The 12,907-nt window shown below is 37.0% G+C and overlaps 1 protein-coding gene across 1 annotated transcript in view; it reads left to right on the top strand.

Moving 5' to 3' along the window:
* Positions 1-12,907, top strand: part of LOC117119278 — an 88,404-nt gene that overhangs the window by 36,386 nt on the left and 39,111 nt on the right. The window contains exons 6-10 of the mRNA XM_033264084.1: positions 2,156-2,290; positions 2,534-2,680; positions 4,475-4,609; positions 11,684-11,895; positions 12,522-12,894. Coding sequence (XP_033119975.1) covers positions 2,156-2,290; positions 2,534-2,680; positions 4,475-4,609; positions 11,684-11,895; positions 12,522-12,894 — 1,002 coding nt within the window. The remainder of the gene's footprint in view (positions 1-2,155; positions 2,291-2,533; positions 2,681-4,474; positions 4,610-11,683; positions 11,896-12,521; positions 12,895-12,907) is intronic.

Raw genomic sequence — 12,907 nt, 5'->3', positions numbered from 1 at the left:
ATGACGTCACCTGTTGATGACGTCGTACACCTCCTCCAGATGTAGGTCGAAGGTTGTGCGGGGCCCGGCTCAGTATGGATTCTATAAGATCATTGGACAGATGAGAGAGTTCATGTGCTCCTTGATCCCTGTTCATGATTTTTCCTTTGTTGCGCCTTATATACAAGGACACTCTGATCTGTCTATCTTTTTGTTTGGGTTCTTTTGCTAGTATGTTAGCTTCCCAGTTTGGTACGTGATTGTGATGTATGACGTGGTCTGTAATAGCTGATTTTTGTTATATAGTAGATGTAGAAGATCTGCCAGCCCTAGTCCCTAGTCCCCCTGTGTTTGTTGCGACGTCTGCTTTGTGTTCGTTGATTCGTGTTTTTAATGCTCGTCCTGTCTCCCCGATGTAAATTTGAGGACAGTTTAGGCATTCTACTTGGTACACTACACCACAGGTCTCCAATTTTCTTATCTTGTCTTTCGGGTGGACGAGACTGGTCTTGATTTTATTTTGACGTATGAAATAGGTGCTGACTTTGTGAGTGGAGAGAGTGCGTCTGATTCTTTCAGCCATGCCTTTGATGTAGGGGATTCCTACATTACCACTCATCTTGATTTTGTCCTATTGCTGTTTGTGATGTTCTTTTTTATTTGCACAATTATCCATTACCCTCTGGAAGGACCATTCTGGGTACTGGCAGTTTTTCAGCCCTCTCTTAATGTTGTTTATTTCAATCTCCCTCATATCTTTGTCCACAACCAATTTCTCGGCTCTATCCATTAGCGTGTTTATAAGCCCCAGTTTGTGAACTAATGGATGGTGTGATTCAAAGTGTAAATATTGATCTGTGTGTGTGTGGGTTTCTGGTAAACAGAGGTAGAAACTGTGCCATCATCTTTCAACTTGATTTGCATATCCAGAAAAGAAATTGAGTTATTAGCCATGTGTTGGGCAGTGAATTTTATATTGTTAGTGATGCGTATATTATTTAAATGTGCATTGAGTGTGTGTCGTACCTGCAGGGATGATGGCTAGCACATCATCTACATATTGCTTCCAGAACACAGGCTTGATGTCACTCGTTGCTGTGGATATGGCTTGTTGTTCATGCCACTCAAGATACAGATTAGCCACTATGGGACTGATAGGGCTTCCCATAGCAATGCCCTGTTTTTGCCTGTACATTTTACCATTGAACGAGAAAAATAGGTCTTGTTGACGATTAGTTCAAGCAGCTCCATTATGTCTGTTACTTGTAGTTTGGTTCTCTCGTAAAGTGTCGTATCTGTTATTAAACGGTTCTCGACTACTTTCAGGGCCTCTTTTACTGGTTTTTTTGTAAATAGGGACACTACATCGAAAGAGACAAATTTTTCGTTTGGCTTAACCAATACAGTGTTGACATTGTCTACAATATGCCTTAATGGCCAATTTGGCTTATGAATCTTAGGAAGGCACCACAGCCTGGGTACGATTTCAGCGGTGGGAAAAAGCCAATCTTTTTCTTTACTAGTGATTTTCTTCTCTTTCAGCAGCCATGACTAAGATGTTAACAACTTTCCGTTGGTAATTCGGTGTTCGATTACGTTTCAGCAATTCATAGACATCGGTGTCATTAACCATTGCTTGTACCTTTTTTTTTTTGTAGTCATTTGAATTCAGAATGACAGTGGATCGTCCTTTATCTGATTGGAGAATGATAAGGAGAATGATGATTGTTGTATCCTTCTTCAATTTGTTTAATGCTTTTCGTTCGTTTCGTGATCAATTTGGAGGTGGTAGCTTCGAAGATATTTTCTTGTTGGCGTACAATTTTAATAGCTTCTTGACCATGTTTATTTCTTAAATCTTGAAAGAATTTCATTTAGCTTCAGGAATTAATTGTATAGATGACAAATTTTTGTTTTTGTAAAGCTAAATTGGAAACTGAGTACTTTCTCAGAACATTTCGATCCCTATCAGAGATCTTTATCTACTGACAGCTAGGTGTTATCTTGGTCATGACGTCATCAACAGATGACGTCGTACACCTCCTCCGGATGTAGGTCGAAGGTTCGTCATCTATACAATTCCTGAAGCTAAATGAAATTCTTTTAAGTCTTAAAATTTAGTTTCGTTTTCATCTTAGACTCACTTTTTTAACTTGTTTTACACCTTTTCACTTAGATTGTCCGCTGCCAAAATGGAATCCCCCTGAATGTGAGATGGATTGTCCCGTGTGTTATAACGGTGGAGTTTGTGACGACAAGACCGGTCAATGTATTTGCCCCGCAGGCTTCAAAGGAGAATACTGCCAAACATGTAGGCCTACAATTAAATTGAATTTACATTTTAGTACTTGGTAAAACATGTTTTTTCAATAGTGAATATATGAGAAATCTTAAATAAATTCATCATCCTAAAATTGTAAGCGTTTTTCTTCATAAAGTGTGTTATGTCATAACACACTTCATAAAGTGTGTTATTTTTTTTTCTGCTTTTTTTTAAAACTTTTTTTATTTATTTATAGTTTTTAAATTTTATTTATTTTTTTTTTTTGTGTAGCTTGTGGAAGCAATAACTTCGGTCGTGATTGTGATCTTGTTTGTTCAGCTGGAAATGACGAAGCTTGTAAAGGAAAGCTTTTTTGTCCGCCTGATCCATTCGGATGCACCTGTATCAACGGATACAGAGGCGACGATTGCAATACAGGTTTGAGACGTTTTTGGCCACTCTTTATAACTATATTGCTTTCTGAATGGGCGGGGCGGGGTTGGTTTTATGAGCGAAGTGAGCAACTAGACGGGGGGCCATGGGCCGCCAATGGCTCCCGGAAGGGGTTTACTGTAGGGTATGAAGGCCCCTTAAAAAATTTGCATTATTACGTTGTAGGACACTAATTTTATTATGTTAATATCTATACCAAGTCCGACAAAATGCAACTTAAGTGAACATAGCGATATCTAAATATTACTAATTGAGGACAAGTGGAAACAAGCAAGTATTTCTAAATTTAAAAAAATAACACTGTAATTGTAAAAAAACGTAATATTAAATACCAGATTTTATTCACTTAGTAGACCACCTGCACATTGGATACAACAAATGCAGAACCACTATCATAATACAAGTAACGTCGTACTTTTTAACAGCAACATTCACTTATGTAATCAACTAACACAGGGTGCTTGTTATCATGATTATTTTTTATAAATCACATAAAATGAACATTACTCAAAAAATTCTTCTTATATTGCAAAATTAAAAAAGAAAAGAAAAACGTATAAAAATTCTTTACAATAATAATGTATCCAAAAATGTGATGTTACAATATATTATACCAAGTTGATGTTGGTGTCTCTGATGCACACACGTTTCTTTTATATGAACACATTTTATAAGAACACTGAGGCTAAAATCACTTTGAAATTAAGCTTATGATAAGGACAAATTGAGGCTGAGGTAAAATGTCATAGGAGGTGTTTATTAAATAAAATTTTTAAAAGTAAATAGTAAAAAACCAACAAATCTTACTTACCTTTATTTGCAACAGGTGCTATGTAATACCCTCTATAATACAGTACAGTTATATACTGCTCTACAATAATAATTTTGTATGCTCGAAAAGTGTGTAAAACTAAAAACAAAATAAGAACAATTTAAGAATGAAATCGGCAAAAAACCCACTGTGCTTCTGATGTCGACTTAGAGCAGTTTGTAATCAACAAAAAAGAATATCCTTTGGTTTAGCAATACAGTACACTTTTTTTTATAAGAACATGTTTTACAAGAACACTGGGGCTGAAATCGCTTAAAAATTAAGAACAAAGTATGAACAAATTAAGGCTGAGATAAAATGTCTATTTAGTTTTTCGTTTTTAAATATGGAAAACCAACAAATCTTATTGCTATCTTATTTGGAGTGAGGTGTGACTATACACTCTATATAGTATGTACAGTAATATGCTGCTATACAATGATAATTTTCTCTGTTTGAAAATTGTGTAAATATAAGAACAAAATATGAACATTTTGAGCCTGATATCGGCCAAAAAAATAAGAACACTAAGCATGGGCAAAATTTTACTAGTTCTTATAAAACTAAAAAAAAATGTGAAAATCCTAGTTTATCATAAAGATTAACTTTATTTATTTTTAATTCATTTTATGATTCAGGGAACAATTGAATAGCATAATGATATTACAGTATATATTACTACTACTGCATGCCTATACATGCTTTATCATGTTTCCACTGTGAGGAATCAATCCAAAATCAGAGCAATGAAACAAAACTCATGGATAGAGGACCGCAATTAAAAAAATAAATTGCACTGGCCCAGGACACAAGCAATTAACCGCATTAAGGGTCTACTCTGCATATATTTTAATTTTTAAAAAAAGATAAACAAAACACGGTTGCTCGTCACATGTATGTTCATACAAGATTAAATATATGGTACTAATCGACTAACAATGTGATTATACCAAACTACTATTTTACAGAATGTGATAACAATCACTATGGAGCAGATTGCCGTCAAGTATGTCACTGCGATTCAGGAGGATGTGACAGAAAAACAGGGAATTGTTCACCTGGGTCATCTTGTTCGATTAATTACACAGGGCCAGCGTGCCAAGGTAATTTTCAGATTTTAGTTGTCAAATGTATAGAAGGCAATCGCCGCCAAAATACAAAAGTGGAACGAACAGTGAACATTCACAAACCAACAACGAGCATTCACAAACCAACAACGTATTTTCCCAAACCAACAATGTACTTTCTCAAAGAATCTATTTTTCCAAACAACATACTTTTACAAACGATCATGTTTCACAAACTAACAACATACTTTCCCAAATGAACTCTGTATTTTCACAAATGTGCAACGAGCATTCACGAACATGGGGGGCCTAATTTCACAAAAACAACCTATTTCTGCAAACGAACAACTTTGTGAAATGAACAATGTGGACTCTTCCATTTTGTGAGTGGGGTAACTGCCTTAGCTGAGGTGAGGGCATAGATAACAGGTACTAGGTACTGTACTGTTATCAGGAAGTAAAAATTAGCAGGCAGCAATTCGGAATTTAACCGAAGCAGTTTGACTAGGTGATAATATCAGCAAAAATTTGAACAATATATAATGTTAATGCTAAGAGTAATAATTAATATTAAAACTAACGGTAATAAAAACAACAATAATAATAACAACAATGACAACAATAATAACAGCAATAATAATAACAATTAGTACAATGTAGTACCAGTAAATGACTTGTGGCCGAGTTGACTTGTGGCCGAGATGACTTGTGGCCAAGTTGACTTGTGGCTGAGTTGACTAGCCAAACTTTTTGTGGCCGAGTTGACTTGTGGCCGAGTTGACTTGTGGCCGAGTTGGATCGAATTCCCAACATTCTATGAATCTTGTTACGATTCTCGTCCGATCGTGTTTTCAGGCCTAGGTTAGGTTGCGTTCTATTGCTAATTACATATGGTATGTGCACAACTGCGGTGTAATTCTTATTTTAGGATTGTAATGTTTATGTAATAACTTTACTTAAGTTAATGTTAATGTTTTAGGTCTATCATTTTCGATGTTTTCTAAAGCGGTTCACGCTAGCTTGGGGTAGGCTTAGGCCTATGCCTTTCTATAGACTATAATATACTATCAATTAAAATGTTAAAAAGGGCCAATGCCTGTATATTTTCTACTAATAGGCCTACTAGGCTATATTTTTATAAAGTATGTTAGTGTTTTTATTACTATAATTCAATTAATTAATGGTGTATGCCTAGGCCTAGCCTATTAATTATATGTATGTACCGTACATGGGAATAGTTTTCTTGTTCTTGCTGAAGTTTGAATTTCTTGTAGAAGTGTTTATTAGTACAGTTGAAGAAAATAATTTTTTTTTTTCCAAAAAAGTACAAATTTAACTTCATAAATTTCTAACTGAACAGGGGTACCAAGCTATTTTTGTAGCAAAAACACTAGTTAAAATATGCCCACAGGAAGATGTCAAAGAAGATGCGTTGCGTATGGCTGTGCAAAGACTAGTGTGTATGTCATCTCAAATTAACACGAGCACTTTATCGTTAGTTGCCATGTCTACATCATCGAAAATACAGTAGTGCAATATTTTACGAATGCCCGCATAGGAACCTTGGCCCTCGCAGAGGTCTAGTTTTATTTCTGTATGAAACATTTGCATGAAACTCCACTCGGACTGTTTCAGATTTACTCGACTGGTGTTCGATATGATCAAGAGAGCGGGCACTTCGCAATGCCGTGAGGCTAGAATATTACTATTATACAATAAATCAATCAATTTATTCATCAATTTACATTTGAGAAGAAAATGTAATTCATCTTTAATATTCCCCTTACAAAAGCAAATTCTATCCTTGAAGTTAATATTTAACTTTCTACCTTCGTCAATGTTTAAGTTGTGGCTAGAAATGCAGAACGAAGTAAAATATCTTTTTGAAATATGGATTTAAATTAGAAGAAAGGTAGTTTTCAAAAGCAATATAATATTTGAATGAACAGTAACTTTTTAGCCTATTTGACTCGTTAACTTGTGACTCCCATTCTTGTTGGTCAATATCTAAAGAATGTTGTTTAACAAGACTTAAAAAGCAAACATCATCACCAACACCTTGGTTAAGCCATGGTGCTTCCCCGAACCCATAATGGAATAGAAGTGAACGAACAAGGTGGTAGGAGGGAAAGATGTCAAGCTTATTATTGTAAATGCAACTGACACCAACAACAAATGAAAGCTATGAGTCAACCCAGTTGGGACTGCTAGCACCAAGCCCTAAGGTGATAATAGATGTTGCCGGAATACCAATCGGTTCTATTCTGGACACCGGAGCAGAAGCGTCCATAATCCCTGCTGATATCTACCACAGTTTACTTGAACCTCACATTGGCCCGATGGGAAGCCTTTAATCAGCTATTAATATAGTTAGAGTTACAGGTACTAAAATAGCAGTAGAAGGTTATGTGCGGGTTCCTGTTACGATAAGAGGTAAGAATGCTGTAGTTGGATTCTTAGTGGTAGGAGAGAAAACACCTAGACTTGGACGGAAACAGGACTACCCCCTTATATTAGGCTCTAATGGTTTGAGACTGTTAACAGATGATACACAAACTCAAGGGGACTTAGGTGTTGTGCTAAACAGCCTTCGGATGTCGAAAGAATCAGCCAACTCCAATAAACAGTGTACTAGATGTGGTGTAGTAACCAGATACTTGCTTGAAGTTGTCCCTCCAAGATCAGTTAAGCGATTAGAGTGTTGCTTCGACACAGGTGCAAGTAATAGTCATGCGGAGAGTGTTTGGTTAGTCATCTAGTGATACGTCAGGATTAGAAATTATTGAGGGTTGTGTTTCTGGTGGATCAGGATTAAGCCTTCTAGTATCCAATTCAGCTGATAAAGAGTTGATTCTACAGCCCAATACCAGAGTAGCTGCAGCTGTTGAACTCGCACAGCAAGCTCAGGTAGTAACGTTTCAAACTGATGATGTTCTACAAGTAGAAGTTAAAGAAGTCTACATTGATGAATCCTGAATACCTCATCAGCAACAATACACTCAGAAGCTAGGTGTGAGACACATACTTGCAAAGATGGTACCACATTAGAATTACCAGTTGGAGTGAGACTCTAATGAAGCAGACCAAGTTGCTAGATTACTAGTTGAGCATAAAGAGGTTTTCTCAACCGGTGAATTTGACCTTGGCCATTGTGACCTAATTCCACATGAAATCAAAGTGTGTACAGACAAGCAGATCTGCATGCCTTATCGTAGAATACCACCAACACAAATGGCAGAGGTTAAACAACTACTACAAGATATGCTCGATAAGGGGATTATTCAGAGATCATCCAGCCCTTATGCCAGCCCAGTAGTACTTGTGCGGAAAAGCTCCGGGGCACTATGATTATCATCAGCTCAACGCTATCACAGTTAAAGATTCATTCCCGTTACCATGAATCGATGAAACGCTTGAGGCATTAGGTGGAGCTAAATACTTCTCACCGATGGATCTTTCTCATGGATACTTCCAGGTTTCAATGCATCCAGACTCCATCCCGTTAACAGCCATCCAAATTCCATGGGGATTGTTTGAATTCAACAGCATGCCGCAAGGACTATGCAACAGCCCATGGACATTCCAACGGATAATGGAGACTATTTGGTGACTTAAACTTAGACAAGTTGTATTGTATTTAGACGACATTTTCGTGTTTTCAAATACTTTTGATGAACATTTAGAGCGACTTGCAGAGGTGTTCAGACGATTACAGAAACATGGTCTTAAGCTGAAAGGTGGAAAATGCAAGTTGTTCCAGACTGAAGTGACTCATCTAGGTCATATTGTCAACAAAGATGGAATATCGGTAGACCCAACAAGGTAGAGAGAGTTAAGCAGCAGCCTACTCCCTAAGATTCATCGCAAGTAAGTTCAATCTTGGGCCTTGCGTCTTACTATAGACGATTCATATCTAGCTTCTCAAAAATTGCTGCTCCATTACATGCATTAACCGGAAAGAAAACCAGAAATGCGGGGAAGTAGCTACCGTTTGAATGGAGTGAACAAGCCGAAACAGCATTCCAGGCCCTGAAGAAAGCACTATCAACAGCACCTGTCTTAGCCTACCCCCAGTTCGGTAAGGAGTTCGTTATAGAGGTTGACGCTTCTTTTAATGGTTTAGGAGCATGCTTAATGCAAGCAGATGAAAATGGAAAACTCCACCCATTATCCTTTGCAAGCCACAGTCTCCGAGGAGCTGAAAAGAACTATGCAGACCTTCCAAGCTTTAAAGTAGAACTACTCGCATTGAAATGGGCAGTCACAGAAAAGTTTGGATCTTACATCAGAGGCTCGAAATGCACAGTGTTTACAGACCACAATCCACTAGTTCATCTTAAGACAGCCAAACTATGAGCAACAGAACACCATTAGGTTGCACAACTCGCACCCTTTAACCTTGACATTAAGTATAAGCCACGGAAGAATAATCAGTGTGCTGATGCACTGAGCAGGTGTCCAACTAGCGAAATATGTGATGTGGAGGTTATAGTAAGAGAAGTTACAGCCAGTAGTTTAGTGCCGGATAAAATCTCAGGTTTAGAACAGACCATAGTAGAAAGTCATCCACAGAATGAGACTTATAGTCTATTTGCATCGTACACACATGAACAACTTGCTCATCTTCAACACAGCGATGCCATATTGGCGAAAGTATGGAAGTGTTGGCGTACTAACTGACAGCGGGGACAGCCACTTACAGATGATTTTCCCGAGTTAAGAAGTTGGTTAAAACAACTACCACACTTTAAGGAGTGGAACGGTGTATTGTACCGTGAAGTTGAATAGAATAGCGGTGTTTGCCAACAGCTACTCACTCCGTATAGCATACGACAGAAGATGCTAGAGATGGCACACAACGAATGGGGCCATCAAGGTGTGGACAGAACACACCTTGAGTAATAAAGAAACTTTGCAAGCTTTATAATATACAGAAGTCAAGGACCACACCATACCACCCACAAGGTAACTGTCAAACAGAAAGATTCAATCGTATGCTGTGTGGAATGATCCGATCCGTAGACCAGGAAAAACGAAGAAAGTGGCCAGAAATGCTAGGACATCTAGTATTCTTTACAACTCAACTCCTCATAGTGTTACCGGTGTTTCACCTTTCCGTCTCTTATATGGACGTGAACCATTCACACCATTAGATCAGCTCCTTAACAACTCACATGAAGACTGGGAGGAGGACATTATTGAACAGCAAGCCAGTCCATTCAACAAGCTCATAGTAAAGTTGCTAAGGACTGTATTCAACGTAACTTGGACTCTGGATGAGTAAAGTACAACACGCACCAAATGAGTCAACCGTTTGACATCGGTGATCGAGTTCTTTTGAAACGATGTACCTTCGAAGGGAGACATAAATTGGAAGACAAATTTCACCATGATCCCTTCATTGTAGTTTGGGTTTTATGACGCAGGTGACGTTTACACAATTCGTCTTGCTCGTAGAGGTCCTGTGCGAACTGTAAACAGAAAACTTCTAATTGCAGACCCAAGGGAAGTAATAAACACAGACGCTGAAGAGATTGATTCATCAACTGATGAAGATGATGAGTGCACACCAAGCTGGGTTTTTACACATCAAAATCGACCACAGCATGATGTTGGAAAAACAGTTGTTGGACCTGTACTTAGACGATCATACAGATCAACTAAAGGTGTCCACAGTAACCCAGGCAGTTGGCCTAAATCTGTAGCATCTCGTAGATGACTTGAGAAAATATGAAGCTACGTTACTTTATTCCTATCGTCTATAATTTTATTTAATGTACATTCCCTTCTTATATTTTTTTTTTTTTTTGAATAATAGCTATTTTACTGACTTATGTAAATGTGAGAAATCATTGTATACGGAAATGTAGTACAGTACTGTGTTTATTTCCTATAACTATTGCTCATTATGTTGACGGGTTAATATATTACTTGCTATACAGTACTATTTCTATTGTTAATTGCTTTCACCCTATGCAATATTTGATTTGATTTAAGGTAAATTATTTTTATGAGTTTGATTATACCATTGTAATAACTACGTGTAAATAGAGTGTGAGACTGTAATATTCAGATATTAGTTGTCGAATTTTATGAGTAATATTATTTATTTTGTATAAAATATAGTAATAATTACGTAAAAACAAAGCTGATTTTAATATTCCTATTAGAAATACTAATCTACATATAGGCAACAAATGTAATTAAATATTTTAATTATACTGTACCTTGTATCCAAAATAAACTCAATTCAATTGAAAAGTTAATAGCCTACTGTATTGCAATAAGCATATTCTCATATTCCTATTTAGAGTACTTAATTTGCATATGGCTAGAAAGAGTACAGGCTACATTAAAATTTTACTTGTTTAACCTCCGACCAACAATAATTTGTAAGGACTTGAAGGATTTGTTTTTTAATAACCCAGTTTACCAAAGAGGCATGCTGATATTCAGTAGCCCTCTTAAAAGTGGAAAAGAAACATGATGCCTTGTAAACAAGGTCACATTATTAGGATTTAGGGAGTGAAAAGTTAAATAAATAACAAAATGAATGTGTAATGACTGTCTACTATGCTTATGATTCATTTAGTAATTGTGTGCAAATTGTTGATTTTCAATAAAAAATACCTAGTCGGCCCTAAATTGATGGGGATGCTAAGGAAATACACATGATTACATCCTTTCTACAGAGTAATAACATATGCTTTGAGGGAGGAGAGGTTGACCACCATCTAGTCATATGTACTCTTTCATGAAAAAGATAAAAATATGATCTTATGTTACATATTTCTTTAAACATTTCCTTCATAGGAGAGAGGGTCAGAAAAAATCCTGTTTATAGAAAAAAATAATGAATGACTTCTAAACAAATATTTGTTTATATAGTCACGTAATTTAAAACTGTTATTTTGTTAATTTATTAGGGCCTATTTTAAAAGAATTGAGAATTTTTTAATCTACATGTAGGACAGGAATATTATCAAATCGAATAATTCTAGTACATGTGATACTAATGGTACCGGTAATAATTCAAGAGTTACTTTTGGCTTAACTAATACCTTTTGACTCAACATTTAAAGGTAATAATGATATCGCATTTTGTTGTAGAATTACTGCCAGGCCTGTCCTGTCCACCTGGTTTCTTTGGTTTGTTGTGTAACTATCCATGTCATTGCAAAGACTCAGCTGATTGTAATCGTAATGGAAGCTGTGACAATGGATGCCACAAAGCATGGGCTGGAGAGGACTGCAGCATAGGTAACATACACGTCTTCAAATTTACTTTGAATTGTGTTAAATTGAGCCTAAATCTTGATTTTGTATAATCGTAATGCAATTTCCAAGATTAAGCGACGAAAGAGAATTGTTCCCTGTGAAGCCGCATTTATACCCTGTCTCTTATACACATCTAGATGTGTATAAGAGACAGACTGATGAAGATGATGAGTGCACACCAAGCTGGGTTTTTACACATCGAAATCGACCACAGCATGATAATGGAAAAACAGTTGTTGGACCTGTACCTAGACGATCATGCAGATCAACTAAAGGTGTCCACAGTAACCAAGGCAATTGGCCGAAATCTGTAGCATCTCGTAGATGACTTGAGAAAATATGAAGCTACGTAGATGTGTATAAGAGACAGGCCTTGAATCAGCTATTAAGATAGTTGGAGTTACAGGTACTAAAATAGCAGTAGAAGGTTATGTGCGGGTTCCTGTTACGTTAAGAGGTAAGAATGCTGTAGTTGGATTCTTAGTGGTAGGAGAGAAAACACCTAGACTTGGACGGAAACAGGACTACCCCCTTATATTAGGCTGTAATGCTTTGAGACTATTAACAGATGATACACAAACTCAAGGGGACTTAGGTGTTGTGGTAAACAGCCTTCGGATGTCGAAAGAATCAGCCAACTCCAATAAACAGTGTACTAGACGTGGTGTAGACTTGCTTGCTTGAAGTTGTCCCTCCAAGATCAGTTAAGCGATTAGAGTGTTGCTTCGACACAGGTGCAAGTAATAGTCATGCGGAGAGTGTTTGGTTAGTGGAGTCATCTAGTGATACGTCAGGATTAGAAGTTATTGAGGGTTGTGTTTCTGGTGGATCAGGATTAAGCCTTCTAGTATCCAATTCAGCTGATAAAGAGTTGATTCTACAGCCCAATACCAGAGTAGCCGCAGCTGTTGAACTCGCACAGCAAGCTCAGGTAGTAACGTTTCAAACTGATGATGTTCTACAAGTAGAAGTTAAAGAAGTCTACATTGATGAAAGTCACATCCTGAATACCTCATCAGCAACAATACACTCAGAAGCTAGGTGTAAGACACATAC

This window comes from Anneissia japonica, unplaced genomic scaffold (genome assembly GCF_011630105.1).
Source record: "Anneissia japonica isolate Jap-2015-1 unplaced genomic scaffold, ASM1163010v1 scaffold2308_len244532_cov108, whole genome shotgun sequence".
Taxonomy (NCBI): Eukaryota; Metazoa; Echinodermata; class Crinoidea; order Comatulida; family Comatulidae; genus Anneissia; species Anneissia japonica.
Note: the sequence above shows the minus strand (reverse complement) of the source record. Positions and strands in the feature narration are given on the sequence as shown.